The sequence below is a fragment of the Pipistrellus kuhlii genome, unplaced genomic scaffold (assembly GCF_014108245.1).
Source record: "Pipistrellus kuhlii isolate mPipKuh1 unplaced genomic scaffold, mPipKuh1.p scaffold_m20_p_9, whole genome shotgun sequence".
NCBI lineage: Eukaryota > Metazoa > Chordata > Mammalia > Chiroptera > Vespertilionidae > Pipistrellus > Pipistrellus kuhlii.
In genome coordinates this window covers 29,836,757-29,857,149 of record NW_023425595.1, presented here as the reverse complement: position 1 = coordinate 29,857,149, position 20,393 = coordinate 29,836,757, and the positions used below count along the sequence as shown (strand labels likewise).

Sequence of the window (20,393 nt, the reverse complement as noted above, 5' to 3'; positions counted from 1 at the left end):
AAGGCCTTGCTTTGGACTCATCGGCCCCGCCCGACACCCCTCGACCACCGGTTCCCTGTCAGTCGGCATCCTTTCTACTAGTTCCCTCATTCCGCCTTTTAGGGTTCGTAGTGGAGGGAAGCCCCCTCCCCGCCAGCTGCACGAAGAGAGAGCACACAGGGCAGCAGCGGACTGGAAAGTATTCATCCAGAGTAAACAACATATGCAAAAATCACAGTGAGTGCAAGAGTGAGGTTCTTGATGTAACAAACATTTATTTAATTCCTACTTGCCAATCCGGAGCTAGGGGCCTGGGAATACAAAGTTAAGTAAAACAAGATTCTAGTCCTCTAGGCACTAACTGGTCTTGGAAAGGGCGGCAAACAGGTCAACTGGCCGTTTCAATACTATGTGGCAGTTACAATACTAGAGGTAGACACAGGGTGTGCAGTGCAAAACATGAAGGGAACGAACATCTGCTGCCGACTCTTATCACCTTTATTCCATTTAATTATTCACTGATAGTTAGGAGAGACCGGTAGAGATATCCCCACTTACCACGTGAGGACAAGGCTCAGGGAGATGAATTTAGTTGCCCAAGGCTCTCCACTAGTCTGGATTAGAAGCAAGAATCAAACAAGTTTGGCTTCAGGTTCTAGGACTTTTGTACTATCCCCAAACCAACCAGTTTTCAGGGAGCCAACAGGTTCACAGGAGAAGGTGGCTTCTGAACTGAGTCTGGAAAGAATCCTTGACATCAATCAAGCCAAGGGGAGTCAGGGGCAGTGTTAAGGGCGCCGAAGATCTTGAGCAAAAGTGAAAGAATATATTTGAGGGAAGAGCAGGGGAGGATAAACAATTTGTTACTCAGGAACAAATATCAAGGAAGGGGTCAGGTTTGTGAGTCATGATTAAAAAAAAAAAAAAAAAGCCTACTAAGCTTTATCCAATAATCTTTGAAGGGTCTTAAGTAAATGGCTTGATGTGATTTTCATTTTATCTCCGGAAGATGATTTAGGAAAGAGCAGGAAGAAAGGTCACTTTTTGTAAGAGCCTACAATTCAAAGGAGAGAGAATGTGGCTTTAAGCTAATGCAGCAGTAGTGGAGGTGGAGTGAAGCAGATGAGTTCTAGATATACATAGGAAATGTAACACTGGCAGGACTTGTGGATTGATAAAGTCAGAGGTAAAGTCAGCAGGACTTGTTAATTGAAGGGGGGTAGTGATGGAAATAGGAGCCTAGAAAGACACTTAGCTCTCTGGCTTGGTTGGAAAAAGCATGGTATATGTACCAAGAAGAAATAAAGGACTGGGAAGGAGGAAGAGAGATGAAGTGCTGAGAACGGCACATCTTGCATTTGAGGTATCAATCACTGTTGGATAGAATGTCTGATTTAGTAAGACGGTGATGACTGTGGATGCCAATCATTGATTTGTTCCAGGGGACAATGGATAGAGTGAGGAGAGCAAAAGACTGAGTAAGGATGCAGTAGTGAAGTACATCAGCGAGGAAGCAGAGAAAGAGAAGGAAGAAGGAATGGTCAGAAAAGAAGTTAAGCCCTAGAAGCTAAGGAAAGAAAGGGAGTGGGCAACTGTGACGACAGAGGGCCATAAAGTAAAGATTGGGAGAAGTGTACCTGATGAAGCAGCAGGGAGACCATTGTTTCTGTGTCAGGGGAGGAAAGAGGAAAAAAGTGAGAACAGAAGTCTCATTGAAATGAACTGAGATGCAAACAAAGTAAAATCATGTACACAGACAGTGTAGACAACCCTTGGGAAAAGCCTGGTTGCAGAGAGAAAGAAGGAATGGGGGGGGGGGGCAGGGAGGGTGCTGACTATAGCATATGTAGAGGAACCTGAGGCAGGAGTAGGGAGACCTGAGATGATGGAGCAGGGTAGGGTTGGGAGTCAAGTCATGCTCACAGCACTTCAGGGTTCGGGACATGAGCTGTCTGCAGCGGTCAACAGGCAAGGGGTCAGCAGGGCTTCCAACAGGGCAGGGTAAGGAAACAAGCTACCAGCTGTGGGGTGGGGGATAGGCCCTCTCTCCCATCAGGAAAGGGTCAAGGGTCGATTAAGGTCTTCAGCAAAGCTGGGAAGTTGGGTGTTCCCCAGCCTGTCACAGGATCCCAGCCAGGGCCAGAGCAGAAACCCTGGCCCTGCACCTCTTCATTCAGACAGGACTCATGGCAGCCACGGGTTACCTAGGGATAAGGTGGACATCAGATCTGGGCCTGCTGGTACCAATACTAACAGGTTATACCCCCTCACCCTGTATTCAGATCTCAGAGGCTTTCCTACCCCAGCAGAACTGACCTAAGTGTTTATCTTAGCCCTCCCCATACTCTTCTGAGAAGGTTCACACGCCTCCCTTCCATACTCACATCAAAGAGTCCTGCCCCATGCTGCTGGTAGAGCCTTGGGTTGAGAAAGCCAAGCGGGGGGCGGCCATTGAGGATTCTGTGCTCATTTATCAGGGATAGGATCCCTCCAAACACTGGAGTAGAAGCCTGCAAGAGTGAGGGTGCAAGTAATTGGATTGTTGGGGGAAGGGGTGTTGGAAAGGATCAGAGGTCTCTGAGAAGTCTGGGGTTCTGGGCACAAGGTCTTGGGGGTACAAGGCTGAGGGTAGTTCCTGACGGTGTGAGGCCAGGCTGATTCTCACCGAGGTGCCAGACACCCATGGAATAGGCACGCGGTTGCTGACCACCCAATAGCCATCGGAGAGTGCGGCCACATCCGGGTAGGCACGCCCACTGGCGTTGAAGTAACTGGATGGTGGCAACTTGGGGCTGGAGCTCAGGAACTTGGCTACAGCTTCCTCCTAAAAAGCATCATGGAGTGTGTTATGTCTCCTGCACTGAGGATTCCTGACCTCACCCCCCCCACCCCCCCATTCCCATCCAGCCACATCAACATACACGTACCTGATACGGAGCTCGTGGGAACACATTGCTGAAGCCGCCGCCACTGATGTAGTCAACAATCTCATTGGTGATTCGGAAAGGGTTCTGGAAGGATGTGCCTCCCACCGTGGTGACATAAGGGCTGAGGGCAGAAGACAGCACTCAGATTTCAGGGGTCCTACGGGTTCCTCCAAAACGGGTGGCGATGGCCTGGGGTGTTGCTGGAGATGCTGGCCTCCATGGGGAAGCATGTACGTGGCGATGACTAAGGTTCTGAGCCTCGAAGGCGTGGCTGAGGTGACTGCATACTTTTCCTAACAGAACACCCACCATATCTTCCACTAAAATGCCTGGGACCCCCGGGAAAAGGGGAGTGCAGCACCCAGGGCACGTAAAGCTGAGGTTGAGCCGTAGGAGCACCCGGTGGAGTCAAGGCAAAGGTTCCAGATCATAAGGTCACAGTTGAAAGGTCGGTGGACACCGATGAGTGGTGAGCTGGAGTGCTTACCTGGAGGCAGGAAAGCTGGGACGGAACTGGTGTCTCCCAGAGGTAGACCAACACCCGGCCCCACTGTCACCTGAGGGAGACCAAGTTCAGCACTCAGATTAATCCGTCAGAGCTTGGGATGTAGGGTTGGCAGACGGAGAGGAATTCAGGAGTTAGTCCTTCGTGCAAGAGGTCAGAGGAGTTTAGAGGTCAGGTCAGGGGTCCCTGTTCAGAGTATGAGTCAGAGATCAGGATGAGGGGTCCCTGTGGGGGTCAGTGCTCTCGGTTTGGGGGGAATCTAAGTTTTCAGTAGGAGGTCACCTGAGGCGAAGAGCAGGGTAAGACCCCGAGCAGCAGCCTTCATGAACTCCGTGTTGACCCTCTGGATGTAGGCGCTGCTGAGGGAGTCCTCGTCATCTCCGTAGCTCGCGGTGTGCACAGGTGGCAGGGCTGACTCGTTACTGAGCAGCAGGAGCCACTGCAGGAAGGGCTCCTGTGACTCGTGCCGGCCTGGATGTTTTGTGGGAAGGGGAGCACAAGGCAGTCGTTTGGAAGGAGGTGGGCGGGAGGGGGGGAGTTTCAGGATCTCCCTCTAGATCACGCGATTCTCTTGGAGGCGCAACGATCAACACTCATTCCCATCCCTCTTCCCACCAACCAAGCCCCTTGCCGGTACCAGGGTTACTGTAGACCCAGGTGGAGATGTTGGCGCCAGCGCTCATCAGGTACTCCACGTCCAGACTGGCCTCGATCCCAGCCCGGCCCCGGCCCTGCTGTCCAACCACGTGGGCTACTGAAGCCTGGTGTGCAAAGTCCCCACCGAAGAGTTGCATGAACTCAGCCAGGTCTGAGTCATGGAAATACTGCTCCAGGAACTACGGAGGGAGCCAGAGCAGATACGTGGGTCAGAGGACACAGCCCCATGGGACGTGGCCCCAAGAGATACCATCCTAGAGCACACTAGGGCCCCCCCCCTCCCTCCCCTGCCAATGTGGTAAGATCAGATTTGAGATCTTTTAGACTCCAACCCCCACTTTACTGAGGATCTCCCCAACCTTCCCCGTGGTGGATAGGGGATAAGGGCGGGCCCTTGGCTGGTCAGGCTCCGTGAGGAGGCTTCAAGGACCCCGAGGCCCCTGCCTGGCTCACCTGGGCACAGGCCTGGCTGTTGTTGGTTGTGCCAGAGCCCACATCCTGTGCGGTCAAGTTGTATCGCTTACGGATAATGGACGGGGTCACCCCCAGGTGCAGGCCAACAGTCTCTGCCGCCTGCGGCTCAGGGCGTTGCCTCAAGGATGATGTCGGGGGGAAGCGGTGCAGCCCCCCAACTGTGGAAAGGAGATTAGGTTTGAAGAGATCTTTTAGACTCCAACCTCCACTTTACTGCCGATCTCGCCAATCTCCCCCCATGGCATCTAAACTTCTCCAGCCCCTGGCCCTGCCTGCCCCAACCCCACCAACCCCATCGGGTGTTACCAAAGTCCACATGGGAGGCCAGGGCCTTCGGGAGCCGGTAGGGACGTGGGGACCTTACAACATGGGTCTCTGCAGGTCCCCCCACATAGCGGTGAAACTCAGACCCAGAGAGCAGCAGCTCTGCCTGTCTGGAGGTCAGAGAGCAGAGAACAGAGGTCAGAAAGCATGGAACAGAGCGGACGGCTGTGTGAGCATCGCCAGGCAGTTAGTTGTCTCCCCATGCGTTAGCTCTGACCCATAGCCCCCAGCAAGCTCTCAGCTTCCTCCCATTGGGGTGGCTAGTCTCCCTGGTGGCACAATTAGTACCCCCCACCCGGGGGGGAGGGGGGGGAAGGCAATGATTCTCTCACCGAACACTCATCCGGCAGGTCAGAAAGTCCTGTGTGATCACTGATTGGCAGTTCCGGGCTCCAGCCGCCAAGAGCCATTTTTGGACGGTGTGGAGGGTCAGTGGTGATGGCCGGACCAGTTCAGCCACCTCCTCCAGGCTCAGGTATTTTCCTGCAGGGATTCAGTGGAGGCTCTTGCCTTCATTCATTGCTTTTCCCAGTTTCCCTTTGTGGACCTCAACCAGGAGGCACCGGGAGCCCGGAGAAGGGTCTTGAGGGACTTTATGGCAACCTGGTAGCCTGTGCAGGCGCAGCTTATATTGTACTTGGGGGCCAGGGGAAGAAAAGCCGGAGGGAACTGGAATGCCAGGGCCAGGAATGTGGATTTACCCTAAAGGCTACCAGGTTGCAAATGCCGCACCACAGCCTGCACTGCCGTGATCATGAAAAACACGTGAGGTTCATAAATTAAAACTCCACTTGAAGCTTATTTCCAGTAACAGTTTTTGAAACTTTCAGAGCCAATGATAAAATGATATCTAATCTAGCTCAAATTTTCATACACGTTGATATTAAGTTTAACGTGATGGCAAGTCACCGTTTTCCTGAATGGAGCCATGCACACTAGAACTCGCCTCCTGGGTGCTTCTGAGACCGCCCTTCCCCCACGGCTCTACCCAGCATGAAGGGCTGCAAGCAGGGGAAGGACACAATCCAGCCTGACCATTGGAGTGAAACATCGACTCTTTTAGAGCAGGGAGTGGAGGACAGTGGGGAGGAGAGGAGGGGAAGAGAATCACGGGGCTGGCAGCAGCCACGTGAGAAAATAAACTAAGTTGGTGGCAACAACGGGAGTGAGAAGTGAACTACACCAAAGGCTATTTTAGAGTTAGAAGCGGCAGCCTCAGCATCTGAGTGGAGGAGGAAAGGGAAGTGGATTTGGGGAACTTGAGTTGGTGAGCACCTAGATGCTCATCAGTCCCCAGCTTACGATTTTCTGACTTTGCAACGGTGCCAGGCCGACGCAGACCGACTACAGAAAACCTTCTTTGAATGTTTATCTTTTCTGGGGTTTGCAGTGTGGTATGGTACCCTCTGCTGATGCTGGGCGGTGGCAGGGAGCCACAGTTCCCAGTCAGGCACGTGATCACGAGGGCAAGCAACTGGTCCTCTACCAATGTCTTGGATTTTATGTTCTGAACATATTTAAGACCGGCTAGGCAAAGCTATAATGTATTAAAATCATTTTTGACTTAATATTTTCAACTTGTAGGTTTATTGGGATGTAACCCCCAATAAACATAAGTCAAGAAGCATCTGTACTAGATGCTACTTCTCCATTTGTAGAGTCACAATCTGAATCCAGATCTGAACATAAAGCCTGTGCCTTTTTTCTTTTTAAATTAAGCCCTGGCTAGTTTGCTCAGTGGTTAGAGGATCGGCCTGTGCACCAAAGAATCACGGGTTCAAGTGAATATACCTGGGCCCTGGCCTGTGTGGCCCAATAGTTGAGCATCGACCCAAGAACCAGGAAGTCAGGGTTTGATTCCCAGGCAGGGCATATGCCTGAGTTGTAGGCTCGATCCCCAGTGAGGGAGGTGTGCAAGAGGCAGCAGATCAACGATTCTCTCTCATAATTGATGTTTCTATCTCTCTCTCCCTTCCTTCCTGAAATATATATATATATATATATATATATATATATATATATATATGTATATGTGTGTATATATATATATATATATATATATATATATATATGTATATATTTTAAGTTGATGCACCTGGGTTGCAGGTTTGATCCCCAGCTCCAGTCAGTTGGTATGTGTATGTATCTGTATGTCTCTGTGTGTATGCATGCCAATCAATATGTCTCTCTCACATCTATGTCTCTCTTTCTCTTTCCCTCCCTTCCACTCTCTCTAAAAATCAATGGGGGAAAAAATATCCTGGGGTGAAGTTTAAAAGAAATAAAATAATTTATTTTAGAGAGGAAGTAAGGGAGAGACAGAGGGAGAGGGAGAAGGGAAAAGAGAGTGAGAAAGAGAGATGGAAAAGCAACCTGGGTATGTGCCCTGACCAGGAACCAAACCTGTGATGGTTCTCAGTTGGTTGGGAGGATGTTCCAACTGAGCCACATCAGCCAAGGGAAAGCCTGTGCTCTTAACCACATCTGCTTTTAGGTTCCTATCCTGACAAACACGGATGAACAAGATTTAGAGACAGAATGAATTAGTATTGGACAGTTTAGTTTCAGTTCATCTTTCATTCAGGAACTTTTCAATGAGAGCCACTGCCATTCATCTGCCCTATATCACCCCCTGGTAGGCCCCGAGAGTATGACCTTGACATGCTTTGCACTGTCCCAGGCTCAGCCCAGACCTGCACTGCATCCCACATCCCATCCCTCGCCCCGAAGGCACCGTAGCGAGGAGAGCCGGGATCCGACACAGCCTGAACCAGCTTGGGCAGTCTTTCCAGGTTCTGCTGTCTCAGAGCAAAGGTGAGACTCAGGTCTTCCTCAGGGTCCACACGGCCCAGGGACACCCAGCCCGGGGGCAGCCTGCGGGGTCAGGAACATGAATTTCGTTAGGGTGGCGATGGGAAACAGTCACAGAAGGTTCGGGATTAAGGGCTGAGAGCGTGGGAAGGACCCCAGCAGCGGATATGGCTCATGAAGGTGGATGCTAGGTGACTGAGCCTGGGAACCTGGGGGTGAGACTCTGGAGTGAATGCCAGGAGCTGGTAAGGGGGTGAGCGAGGGGAGGAACAGGGCAGTGGGTGCAGGACAGGGCACACGGGGAAGGCGAGGTCGCGCTGAATCAACTCACGTGAGCTGCTGGTCGGGTTCCGGGCTGTAAGTGCATTTGCCTACGCCGAAGAGGGCTAAGAGCCCTAGGAGGCTGCAGGAATGGCAGGTGGGTTTCATCGGCAACTGGGCTGTGATGGTCTCCCCACCCTCCAACATGCATTCCCTCCGACATGATCCCCGTCCCCCAGGCCCCCCTCATTTCTTACCAGGCTCCGAGTTTCATTCCGTCCCTCAGCAGGTCTGCTGTCATGTGACAGATCACATGGACAGTAAAGTCTACCACCCTTCAGCCTAGAAACTAGTGACGTGCTGGTTCCTCCCCCAAGTGGGCGGTCCTGAAAGCTGGGGGAATGGGCGGGACTGCGCTTGGATTCCCCTGATCCGGCCCATCTGGCCGGCTTTGGCCCAGTTTCCTCCTACTGAGATTCCACCACGACTCACCAGAGGGTACAGGGGGGCCTAAGAAAGGAGCCCTGGGCCCACAGATCCAAAGACCAGGGTCCTTCCTAGCTGTGTATCAGGAAAACAACCCACCTAACCTCTCAGAGATGAGCTTTCCTCATTTAGAATATAAACTTATATTAAAAGTGGCCTGTCTCATTGGGTTGCAATAAAACTTACAGATAAAACAGGCAAATCCCTCAGAAGTCTGAATGCAAGGCTCAACACATTTGAGTCCTGTTACAAGGGAATATATGGCGGCCCCAAGAAAAACACATAAACCACTTGGTTGCTCCTATATCCACCCCACCTCCTTGAAGACCCTAAGGCCTAGAGCTGGTCATCCCTAAGACCTCTCCTCACCCATCCAGCCTCTCTCTGGGTCACCGTCTGCCTTCTTCCTGGCCTGCTGCCTGTTAGAGGGAAAGATAGACGGCAGAGAGCTGGCTCCCAGTGCCACCCCCACCCCGGATGCCCCTGTGTCTACCACCCCTCTGTGCCCCCAGGTGTCCACAGTGTGCTCGATGCCTTCCAGTCCCTCTGGCCCCCACAGAACTGAGCCGGACGCTGGGTACAAACTGCAGTTTATTAAGGCTCCAGAGTGAGAATTGGCACTTGGTTCTGGGCAGGGGAAGGGGTGTCAGTGGAACCCAAAGGAGCTGGGCCCAAACAGGCTGGAGGACCGCCCCCATCCCCCCTACCCCCCAATAAATAAAGTCTCAGCTCCATCTCAGGGTGCTGGCACAGGGCAGGAAGCCCTCGCTGAGGAGAACCAGGGCTGCTGCCTCCTTCACGTGTCTCCCCACACTGGACCTGGCCACGGGTCAGTGCCCACAGGGCCTCTGTGCTGGTGGTGCTCCGATGGGGCCGGGGTGAGCCGTACGACCTGCTCCCACGGGGAAATTTGGGACGGGGCGAGGGCGGGTCTCCCCTGTGGCCAATCGTGGTCCGAGGCTGCCCGGGGCAGGCTCAGATGGGGCCTGCGTTGGGGACACTGTGCGTGTCCCAGGTCGGGGCCCAGCCTGGGCCACAGCTAGATGTGCAGCTCCGTGTCATCGGGTGGCTCCAGGCCGGACTCTGCGCTAAGTGCTGAGGCTGAGGGGCCCTGGGCCACCCCAAACGGCGAGACGACGGGCGAGCGAGCAGCCAGAGGGGACAGTGAGGGCGAGAAGCTGGGGGACATGGCGGCTGAGGACAGGGAGCCTTCGTGGCTGATGGGGGAGCGGTGAGAGGCCGGCGGGAAGATGGCCCGGGCTGCGGCTGTGCTGGCTGGCTTGGGAGGCACAGACTTGGCTCCGGGGTGGGCCACGGCAGTGATGAGGGGCGGCGGGTCAATACGGGGCGCCGGGGGGCACGGCCGCGCCTCATCCTTGAGCCGGGCGATCTCTGTGAACACACTGGCCAACGGCTGGAACTGAGGGCACCAGCTCAGCAGGTAGTCCCAGTTGTAGCTGCCGCGGAGCTCCTCCTCGCCGGCCACGATGGCCGTCAGCGCGCCCGCCACGCACGGCTTGCCATCGGCTGGGAAGCCATAGTCCCCGGCGGGCGCAGGGCTCAGGCCACATCCCCCCAGGAAGGCCGTGGCAGTGGCTGGGGGGCCCTCCTCCCGGTACAGAGCGGCGCCTGCTCCTGGCAGCAGCAGCCCTGCCTTCCGGCCCTTATACCAGCTGTCGGGGGCAGGCGGCTCGCAGGACGTGTCGCTCAGTCCGTCTGCATCCTGCTGGATGCCCGAGTCGGGGCCGCGGGCGGCGAGGGAGGAGGCCACGCTGGCCACGCGGGGGAACTCGTTGATCATGCGGATCTCGTCGTCCTCCGCAGCCTCTGCCGAGCCCCGGCCGCTCGAGTGGGAGGGGTCCAGGGAGCCGCCCCGCGGGTAGGGGCCTCCGGCTCCTGGCCCGCCGTAGCTGGGCAGAGTCTGGTGGTACAGGTGCTCGGAGGGCGGTGGGCTGGGTGGCTCCCGGCCCAGCTTCTGCAGGGAGCCGCTGGCTAGGGGTGCCGCCTGGGACATGGGGCCAGGCGCCGCCTCGGCCTTGCGGTTACGGGCCCGCACCAGCCCCAGGACCAGGGCTGCCAGCGCAAGCACCACCACCACCCCCAGGGAGGCTGCCACGGCCCCCACCAGGAGCAGGTTGAGGTCAGGTGCCAGGCCCAGCGCCGTGTGGGTGATATCCACGGTCACCGGCACCGTGGCGCTCCTCGAGCCAGGCAGAGGCCCCCGCGCCACCACTTCCAGCCTCAGCTCCCGGGGTGCCTCACGCCGGGTGCGGCCCCCGCCCCCGGAGGGGCCTGTCCCGCTGCCCGGCGCTCGGCTGTCCACCCGCAGGTACAGGGCACCTGTCGTCTGGTTGATACCAAAGTAGGGAGAGGAGGCGGCGAGGGAGTAGAGCACCAGGCCGTCGGCGCCCCCGTCCTCATCCGTGGCCTGCACGTGGCCCAGGCTGTGGCCACGCCGGGCACCTTCCGGCACTTGGAAGTGGAACGCCGGCGCCAGGAACACCGGGTCATACTCATCCTCGCCCGTCACCAGCACGGACACGGTGACCGAGGCGGAGAGGTTCCCGGCGTCGGCAGCGCCCACCAGCAGCTGGAAGCTTCCCGTGTGCTCGTAGTCAAAGGCCACCCGTGCCCGCAGCTCCCCGGTCGAGCTGTTCAGGGCAAAGGCCTCCCGGCCCTCAGGCCCGGGGCCAGCCTCCAGCAGGGTGTAGCGGAGCCTCCCGAAGGCGCCGGCGTCCCCATCCAGCGCGTGCAGCGTGGTCACAAGGGTGCCGGGAGGCTGGTTCTCCGCCAGGCTGGTGCTGAGCAAGCTCAGAGGGAAGGCTGGGCCGTGGTCGTTCACGTCCTGGACCTCGACGGTCACCGGCGCCAGAGCGAAGTGGGCCCCCGCAGGGTCCGCGGCCTGCACCACCAGCTGATGCCGAGCCTGGGTCTCGCAGTCCAAGGGCCGGGCCAGCCGCAGGGCGCCCGAGCTCGCGTCCAGCTCGAAGAGCCCGGCGGGGTCGCCCGAGCTGAGGGTGAAGCGCACGAGGCCGTGGGGGCCGGGGTCAGCGTCCGAGGCCTCCACGCGCAGCAGCTCCGCTCCGGCGGGCGCGTCCTCGGACACGGCCACGCGGTAGGACGCCCGGGAGAAGACCGGCGGGTTGTCGTTGACGTCCAGCACGGTGACGGTGACCGGCACGGCCGAGCTGCGAGGCGGCCGTCCCCGGTCTGCTGCCGCCACGGTGAGGTTATACTGGGTTAAGCTTTCAAAGTCTAGAGGCTCAAGCAACACCAGGCACCCCAGCGCCTGGGGGCCTCGCCCGCCGCTCTCCCCAGCTTCAGCGAGGCGGGGTTCCAGCTGGAAGACGCGGCCCCGGTTGCCACTGACAATGCTGTAGTCCACAGCGGCATGCGTGCGGCTCCCGTCAGCATCGGTGGCCTCCAGGGTGAGCAGGGTGGAGCCGGGGGGCAGGTCCTCGGACACAGCCACACGGTAGTGCGGCAATGTGAAGCTCGGGGCGTGGTCGTTCTGGTCCTGCAGCTGTACATGCACCGTGGCTCGCGCCGCCCGGCCCGGCAGCCCGTGATCTCGAGCTTCCAGCACCAGGTCCACCGCTCCTAGCCCCTCGTGGCCCAAAGCCACTGCTCCCGCTGTCGTGAACAAGGTCCCTGAGGTGAGAAGGGGGATGGAGAGAAACATGAGTTCAGCAGAGGCTATGGGTGAACAGAGCAAGTGACCCTTCAGGGCCCCGGCTATGGCCCCAGAAGTCAGACTCCAGGGACTAAGCCCGTGTGCTGGGAGATTATGGGATGGCCTCCAGGATTCAGGAGACAGCTTCTAGACATGCAGCCAGGACGGGGATTAAAACAGAGACAAAGGAGGGGAAAATGTCCTCTTTGGATACGAGATCTAGGAGTTAAGATTTCGGACAAGAAATTGTAGGAAGGAGGTCAGAATATGGACCAACACAGTCAAAGACGCAGGGTCAGACCCAGGGGGGCGGGACGCACCATTGTTGGGGTCAACACTGAAGCCCTCAGCAGGGGAAGCCAGGTGGTAGGAGACGTGACCATTGGCACCCGAGTCCCGGTCGGTAGCAGAGACGGAGAGAATGGCACTGCCCGGGGGCGTGTGTTCCAGCAGCGTCACCTGAGGTGTGAGGACAAACGTTTATGGCCACGCTGCCCTGCTGTCCCATTCGGCCTGTGCTCTGGAGGCTGGTTTCAGGAACCGTACTTGGTATCCATTCCAGCTTGGAGCCCCTACTCCTTGATATTTGAATTGTCCACCTTTCCCCATTTTGGGGCGTGGGGCAAAGAACCTGGATACAGTTCCCACGACTTGCAAGGCTGGTTTGAGATGGGACCTCTCCCCTTTCCCCCTGGAGCTCCATCCCCAGGGTCAATTCTAAGGTCCAGCCAATCTCAAACAACACGTCCAGCCTCCTCACTTCTCTCCAGCACCAGCCCACCTGGGTCTGGGTGTGGGGGCACCCAGGGACACAGGTACCTGGTAGAGGCTCTGTGAGAAGACAGGTGCGTTGTCATTGACGTCCTCCACGAGCACCGTGAGGTTGGCGCGGCCCTCGTGAGGCCCATCGTGCGCCAGCAGCTGCAGGTGGTAGCGGTCACACTGCTCGAAGTCCAGGGGGCCCGTGAGGGAGACACGGCCTCCGTAGCGGCCCACGCTGAAGGGATCCTGGGGTCCGGATGAGCTCAGCACATACCACAGCACCGGGCCGGAGTCCACGTCATTCCCTGTGACCTGTGCGATCTCCGAGCCCAACAGGGCATCTGCAATGACGCGGGGCAAATGTGTTTGGCGTGGCCCACGACGCCCCTGGAGCCCCGGAGCGGGGAACGGTGCCACCCTACCACCCTCTGTACCTCTTACTTTACCCAGCCCTCACCTTCAGATACTTGGAGCTCCCAGGGCTGGGGGATGGTGGGTCGGTTGTCATTGGTGTCGATGACCATCACCGTCAGGGTAGCTGAGCCCACCAGGGCTGGGCTTCCTCGGTCGGTGGCCATGAGTACCAGCCTGGACATAGACAGGTGGAGCACAATTCAGGGAGGGGTCCGGGGATGAGGGAGAACACGGGGCAGGGCTAGGGAGGCTCAGAATGTGGCCTAGGAATATTGAGGGAGACTCAAGGAGGGACTTGAAGTTGGGTGGACCCAGGATGGGGTCATGGGGTCTACAGAGCCAGGGCTCACCGTGTTTCCGCCCAGATCTCACGGTCCAGGATGGCTGTGGTCGTGATGGCGCCCGAGGCTGGGTCTACATGAAACAGTCCCCGTGCTGGCTGGGATGCAGCCAGACTGTAAGAGATCTGTCCACTGGGGCCTTGGTCCAGGTCATCGGCTTCCACCTGGTGGAAGCAGGAGGCTGCTGGCACTGGCCTGGGCACAGACGAGTCTGACCAGCCCTCCCCCCATCTACCCATCACATCCCATACCTGCAGCAGGGGCCCCTCCAAGGGCCTGGATTCAGGCAGGAAGGCCACGTAGTGGGGCTGCAGGAAGCGGGGGGCATTGTCATTGGCATCTTGCAGGGTCAGGGTCAGCACGGAGAAAGCAAAGGCTCCTCCACTCTCTGCCTGCAGCACTAGTCTCATCCGTGGGTTTGCCTCAAAGTCCAGCCCCTCTGCTGAGCGAACTGTGATGGCTCCTGGGAGAAGGCAGAATACATCACCGAATGCCCCTTCCTTGTCCTGGAGCCTTCCTCTCTGAGGCCTCTTACTCACAGGCAGTCCTTCCCCCCCCCCACCCCCCCCCCCCCCGCCCTCATCCCAGAGTCTCCTTGGGCCCAAAGTCGGAGCTCCTCCAGGAGCCTGTCCCTTCACAGAGCACCCTGCTCCTGCCCCTTACCTGTGTTAGGCTGGATGGAGAATGTCCCTTTCTCGTTCCCACTGAGAATGCTGTAGGTGATTGGTCCATTTGAGCCCCCCGTGTGGACAGCCTTAGGGGAGGCGATGGGAGTCCCTGCAGAGAGGACGGTATTGGTTGGACTGTAAGCACTAGACTGAGGGAGGTTGGGGGCCACTTTTAGTAACTCCAGCCCACGCAGAGACACGAGGCTGGGAGGCGCGGTTGGGACCCACCTGGGGGTGCATTCTCACGGAGCACGGCTTCGCCGCTAGCACGGGGGAAGCGGGGTCCACGTTCAGGCTCCCCCTGCAGCCCCACAATGACCACGCCGGTGGCAGAGCGAGCAGGACGGCCAAGGTCAGTGGCCACGATGAAGAGGACACGCTCCCGGGGGCCCAGGCCTACGGGGGAGCGGGTCACACGGATTTCACCGGTGTAGGAGTCCACGGTGGTGCCGGGAGGCGGTGTGCCCGCCAGCCTATAGAGGATGGAGGCATTCGCACCAGCGTCACGGTCTTCGGCTCGCAGAGTGGCCAGAGGCAGGGTCGGGGTGCCGAGGCTGGGGCCTGGGCGGGGCAGGCGCAGCCTCAGGGGACTGGAGGGGAAGGTGGGCGCATGGTCATTGACATCGCGCACTGTGATGGTGACGGGCACCGTGGTGCTCAGGGGCCCAGCGGCCGCACCGTCCACCGCACTCACGGAGAAGGAGTAGCTGGAACACTGCTCTCTATCTAGGGCGGTGGCTGTACGCAGCTCCCCGGAGCTGGGCTCCAGCAGGAAGGCTCCTGCTGCCCCTGCACCCAGGTAGTACGTCACATGGCCATTGGCCCCAGCATCAGGGTCATGAGCCTGTAGCTGCAACAGCAGAGTTCCTGTAGGGGCATCCTCAGGCACCTCCACGGAGTAGGCGGGCACAGGAAAGGCTGGGGCATGGTCATTGGCATCCAGCACTGTCACTGTCACCAGCAGAGTGGTGCTGAGAGCAGGCTGGCCTCCATCCCGAGCCTCTATGCGCAGCTGGAAGGCTGGTTCCACCTCTCGGTCCAGTGGTCTTATGGTACCAAACTCCCCAGAGGCTAGATCTAGGACAAAGGCTCCTGATGGGTCCCCATCTGCAGAGAAGGGCATACACACATAAACATACATGTATCAGCCCATGGGAGTGGGGACTGATTTACAGGCAACAGCAAAGAATGAGATAGGATGGGGCGGGAGAGAGAGGAGAGGAAGAGAGGAAAAGGAGAAAGAGAAAGAGACAAAGAGAAAGAGAAAGAAATTAGGAGAAAGACAGAGAAACAAAGATAAACACAGAAGGTGAAGAAATACCTTACTATAAAACAGCTGATCTTAAGAGTGTGTTCTGGGAACCTCTAGTATTCTGCTAAGACCCCTTCATGAGAGTACATAAGATCAGAACTATTTTCATAGCAATACTAAGACATTAAATGCCTTTTTTATTCTCATTATCTCACAATGTAGTGTGGAGTCCAGATGGTATATGTTATGACATCATCACTTGGATGGTTAATGGAATGTGTGCTGATACGTTTCTTGTGTTTTCTGGAATATTCTAGGTAGGAAGTTTAGGATATATAAACATGTTCAGAGATTCATTAAGTTTTTGCTGGCTTACCTTCATTTATACCTGTTACAATCTTTGCAACCTCATTACTATCCAACAAACTGTTATTTGAAACCCTAACATGTGCCTATGCAGAAATATGTCAAGTAGTATACTTCATTGGCTTGGTTTGCAATATTTTATATCTTCTTAGCTTTAAGATATAACATTGATAAACATATATATTTATCTTACATATTTATTATGATGTTGTATCACACAATTTTATCATATAAATAAAAGCTTTTCAAGGATCTCAAAAATTAAGCATGTTGCCCAGCTGGTGTGGCCCAGCGGCTGAGCCAGGAACCAAGAGGTCTTGGATTAGATTCTGGTCAGGGCACAGGCCTGGGTTGCAGGCTGGATCCCCAGTAGGGGGCATACAGGAAGCAGCCAATTAATGATGTTTCTCTCTCCTCCATGTTTCTGTTTCTATTCATCCTTCTATCCCTCATCTTTCCTCTCTCTCTAAAAAACAACAACAAATAAAAACATTTTGTAAAAGCACCATTTCTTTTTTAAAAATTAAGCATGTTAAGGGTTCCCAAGACTAAAATGTTTGAGAGCAACTGTTGCTCTACAGGGACAGACAAGAAAGAAATAGAAGCATAGTTAAAAATAGAGTCATAGAGGGAGATAAAGAGCTGAAGAAGCACAGGAGACACGGAGAGACAAAGATACATGCACGGGGGAGGGGGAGTGGGAAGAGGAATACATAAGGAGAAGAAAAAGGAGACCCTGACACACTGACTTGAGTCTGACATAGGCCAACATGGAGTACATGGTTCTCACCCAGGATGCGGTACTGCAACTTCCCATTTGCTCCCACATCTGGGTCAGAAGCCCGCAGCGTGGTAAGGGTCTGAGGGTCCTGGCCCTCGGGCACTTCCAGGGAGAGATGGGCACTCCCAAAGGTTGGCGCATGGTCATTCTCATCCTCTATAGCCACTCGTACGGTGACATGGGTCAACAGCGGAGGTGATCCCCTGTCTCGGGCATACACTGTGAGGAAGGAAAATCAATGAGCTCTAGTCTGCTCCCGTCCCACGGAGAAATCCATACCACACAGTGTTCACACGCGTTTACCAGGTGCACACACAAAACAGACAATGTCCATCTCTCTACGCCCCACAAGCACATAGGTGCCTACATGTGGACATGCACACATAGATACACAGGTTTCAGAGATGCTACTTTTTTCTCACCTCCCCTGCTTGGTGCATGCAAGCTGTAGCGGTGGTGTGACATTAAATAAGGTATCAAAAGATCTGGGTTCAAGTTCCAGTTTTGCCCCTTTCAAGCTGTGTTAGCTTGAGCAAGTCAGTTCACCTCTTAGGTACTCAAATATGCTCCTCTGTGAAATGTCTGTAGTCTGATCTGCGGGAATCCTAGAGGGCATAGCTGTGACATGATGCATTTGAGTTTGTGTCACACTGGTGACAGCCTAGAATCAGCTGGCACCTTGCACTCTGTCAAACTGCTGACTCCCCAAAAGGATTAAAAAAAAAAATGTAACAGGCCGAAACCGGTTTGGCTCAGTGGATAGAGCTTCCGTCTGCAGACTGAAAGGTCCTAGGTTCGATTCCGGTCAAGGACGTGTACATTGGTTGCAGGCATATCCCCGGTAGGGGGTGTGCAGGAGGCAGCTGATTGATGTCTCTTTCTCATCGATGTTTCTAGCTCTCTACCCCTCTCCCTTCCTCTCTGTAAAAAATCAATAAAATATATATTTTTTAAAAATGTAACAGAAGCTGTGCTGTAATGGATGGAAACTTCTAGAAGGTAATTGGGGGGTTTTGCTTACGTAACACTGGGGATTACAACACCTCTCAGGTTTTCAGGGTCCTGTCAATGTGTACCTGTCAGGTTGATCTCCTCCTGTTCCTCCCGATCCAGGGCCCGAAGAGTCGTGAGAACTCCAGTGTCTGGGTCCAGGGAGAAGCTGTCGCCAGAGATGCCTCCATAGGTCACCTGCCCATTGGCCCCTGAGGAGGGGCAGCATGGAGTGTGATTATACACACACACACACACACACACACACACACATATATGTATATGTATTTCTTTCTTGCCCTAGGCCCTAGTCCATCCCTCTCTCAACTCCCCACCCCACAAGGTCTTACCCAGGTCCGGGTCGGTTGCCCGCAGAGTGAGCAGAGATGTGCCAGGCAGGCTGTTCTCCCGCAAGAGGACGCTGTACTCCTGCTGCTGGAAAGCCGGTGCCTCGTCGTTGACGTCAGCGACACTGACCGTGAGGAGCTGCGTGGCCGAGCGCGGCGGGGAGCCGTGGTCGGAGGCCACCACGGTCAGGAGGTGCTCGGCTCGATGCTCCCGGTCCAGGGGCCGCACCAGGGACAGCGCCCCTAGGCGATCAGCAGGGCGGGTTGGAAGGAAACCTCCGCATCCCCTTCACATCCCACCCTCCTCGCACCAGGCCACCCCGACGACACCACTCACCCGTGCTGGAGTGCAGCCGGAAGTAGCCGTCCCCGCCTGCGGCCAGGCGGTAGGTGACGCGCGCGGCCTCGCCCAGGTCCGGGTCGCGGGCCACCACGTGCAGCGCCACGGGCCCGAGCGGCTGGTCCTCGGGGAGGCGCAGGCGCGAGGGCGAGGCGAAGACCGGCGCGTTGTCGTTCTCGTCGGTGACAAAGACGCGCGCTGAGACGCGCGCCGTGCGGCGGCGGCTGGCGTTGGCGGGCCGGTCGGAGGCCTCCACCAGCAGCAGCAGCGCGGGCGTGGCCTCGCGGTCCAGGCCGAGCGGCGCGCTCAGCGCCCCGGTGCGCGCGTCCAGGCGCAGCGCGGGCGCGGGCGGCTCCTGGCGCAGCAGGCGGTAGCGCACCTCGCTGTTGGGGCCCGGCCCGTCGGCGTCCGAGGCGCGGAAGGTGTACAGCGCGGCGCCCCGGTCCGGGTTCTCCGGCAGCGCCAGCGCCAGAGGGTCTCGCGCGAAGGCCGGCGCGTGCTCGTTCTCGTCCTGCACGCGCACCTGCACGCGCAGCAGCCGCGCGCCCGCGCCGCCCGGGCCCTCGGCGCGCACCGTGAGCGCGCGCCACGCCGGGCCCGCCTCGAAGTCCAGCGGTCGCGCCAGGTACAGGCGCCCCGAGGCCGCCTCCAGCGCGAAGGTGCCCTCCGGGTCCGCGCCGCCCACCAGCGTGTAGGTGAGCGGTCCCACGCCCGCCGCCGGCTCAGGCGGCGCCACCGAGCCCAAGAGGGAACCCGGCTGCAGCCCCTCGGCCGCTGTCACCGTCAGCACGACGGGCACGGGTGCTGCTGGGTCCGGCTCTGAAGGATCTGGTGGAGGCTCGGCCGAGTGAGCGGAGGGGAGCACCTGTTGTGGATGGAGACAGGAGGAAGCAAGCAGGGGGACCCCTGTGAAAGGGGGTCTGGGTTTGCCCATGGGTAGGCAGCAGGAAGGGTGCTTAGGAGAGGGGAAAAGGACCCAATGAAGGTGAAGCTATTGGGGGTGGGTCCACAGCAGTGGCCAAGTGGCCAGATTGTGTGTGTGTGGGGGGGGGGGGGGGGGGAGGCATACCTGCACCAGCAGCTGGAGGCTGGAACTCCGAGGAGGGCTGCCTTGGTCATGGGCACTCAGAGTCAGCACATAGTGGGGCCGCTCTGCTCGGATCAGGGGTGCTGCGGTGAGCAGCTCCCCTGAGTGAGGGTGCAGAGAGAAGAGCTCTGAGCCGGGACCTGGGGATAGGTAGTGGAAGGGTGAGGTCCTGGCTCCCAGAGCTGGGCAGGTCACCAGGGTGTGCCACACCCACTTCTCTCCACCTCCATACCAGTCAGCGTGTACAGGATGGTCCCGTTCTCCCCTTCATCCGGGTCCTTGGCCTGCAGCGTAGTCACCAGCGTCCCCGGAGGCACTCGGTCTGGTACCTGTGGGGACACACAGCTTGCCTACGGTTGTCTCTTTCCTGTTCTTGAGACAACCCAGGATGGAGTCCCCCTCACCTGTGTGTGCAGACAGAGCCCCCTTTTTTTGCTCTCACACTTGTTCCAAAAAGCATCTCTCTTACCTACACCTACAGCTTTATGGGGAGATGCCCATTCCCTCTCACTTCTTCAGGACAGAGTCCTTCTCCCCCCCCCCCCCCCCTTCGGTCACATACCTGCACAGGGAGGCCCCCGCCAGCAGCCCCGGAAGCCTGCAGGAAGGTGGGGCTGTTGTCGTTGAGGTCGAGCACAGCGATGTGCACGGTGCCTGTGGTGCTGCGGGGTGGGCTGCCCCCGTCCTGCACCCGCACCAGGAGCTGGTAGCTGCTCTGCTGCTCGCGGTCCAGGCTGTGGAGGGTGGTCACTTCTCCTGGGAGTGCGGGAGAGGGGTCACGTATGAGATAGCTGGGGATGCAGAGCCAGAGGCTGAGGCTGAGGATGAGGCAGAGAAGCTGGGGCTTGGAGGAGTGTGGGAGGGAAACCCAGGGTGAAACTCCCAAGCTGAGTGCTGGTTGGTCTTCACGACCAGGCTCTGGGGATCCTGTCTGATGCTTCAACCGAT

At 57.2% G+C, this 20,393-nt stretch overlaps 2 protein-coding genes across 4 annotated transcripts in view; both read right to left on the bottom strand.

The window, feature by feature from the left end:
• Nucleotides 1-229: 229 nt before the first annotated feature.
• TPP1 (tripeptidyl peptidase 1) lies at nt 230-8,288 on the bottom strand. Of its 2 annotated transcripts, XM_036427267.2 has the most exons (13): nt 8,196-8,288; nt 8,009-8,080; nt 7,601-7,740; nt 5,199-5,349; nt 4,849-4,976; nt 4,522-4,700; nt 4,049-4,247; nt 3,694-3,882; nt 3,394-3,463; nt 2,907-3,027; nt 2,645-2,803; nt 2,364-2,489; nt 230-2,183 (listed from the first exon to the last, which is right to left on the bottom strand). In XM_036427267.2, exons 1-13 carry the CDS (start codon nt 8,237-8,239, stop codon nt 2,043-2,045), a joined length of 1,719 nt encoding a protein of 572 aa, XP_036283160.1. In that variant the 5' UTR covers nt 8,240-8,288; the 3' UTR covers nt 230-2,042. The 2 variants fall into 2 exon arrangements, with proteins under 2 accessions (XP_036283160.1, XP_036283159.1); XM_036427266.1 differs by lacking the exon at nt 8,196-8,288 and having other exon boundaries at nt 8,009-8,174.
• A 709-nt stretch (nt 8,289-8,997) lies between these two features.
• Nucleotides 8,998-20,393, bottom strand: part of DCHS1 (dachsous cadherin-related 1) — a 33,891-nt gene continuing 22,495 nt past the window's right edge. For both annotated transcript variants that reach the window (XM_036427265.1, XM_045578079.1), the window contains exons 7-21: nt 20,008-20,201; nt 19,678-19,774; nt 19,428-19,585; nt 18,356-19,223; nt 18,022-18,261; nt 17,758-17,883; nt 16,691-16,900; nt 14,511-15,389; nt 14,278-14,391; nt 13,866-14,077; nt 13,624-13,778; nt 13,317-13,447; nt 12,917-13,200; nt 12,418-12,556; nt 8,998-12,075 (exon numbers count right to left, since the gene is read on the bottom strand). In XM_036427265.1, coding sequence (XP_036283158.1) covers nt 9,464-12,075; nt 12,418-12,556; nt 12,917-13,200; nt 13,317-13,447; nt 13,624-13,778; nt 13,866-14,077; nt 14,278-14,391; nt 14,511-15,389; nt 16,691-16,900; nt 17,758-17,883; nt 18,022-18,261; nt 18,356-19,223; nt 19,428-19,585; nt 19,678-19,774; nt 20,008-20,201 — 6,419 coding nt within the window. In that variant the 3' untranslated portion in view covers nt 8,998-9,463. The remainder of the gene's footprint in view (nt 12,076-12,417; nt 12,557-12,916; nt 13,201-13,316; nt 13,448-13,623; nt 13,779-13,865; nt 14,078-14,277; nt 14,392-14,510; nt 15,390-16,690; nt 16,901-17,757; nt 17,884-18,021; nt 18,262-18,355; nt 19,224-19,427; nt 19,586-19,677; nt 19,775-20,007; nt 20,202-20,393) is intronic.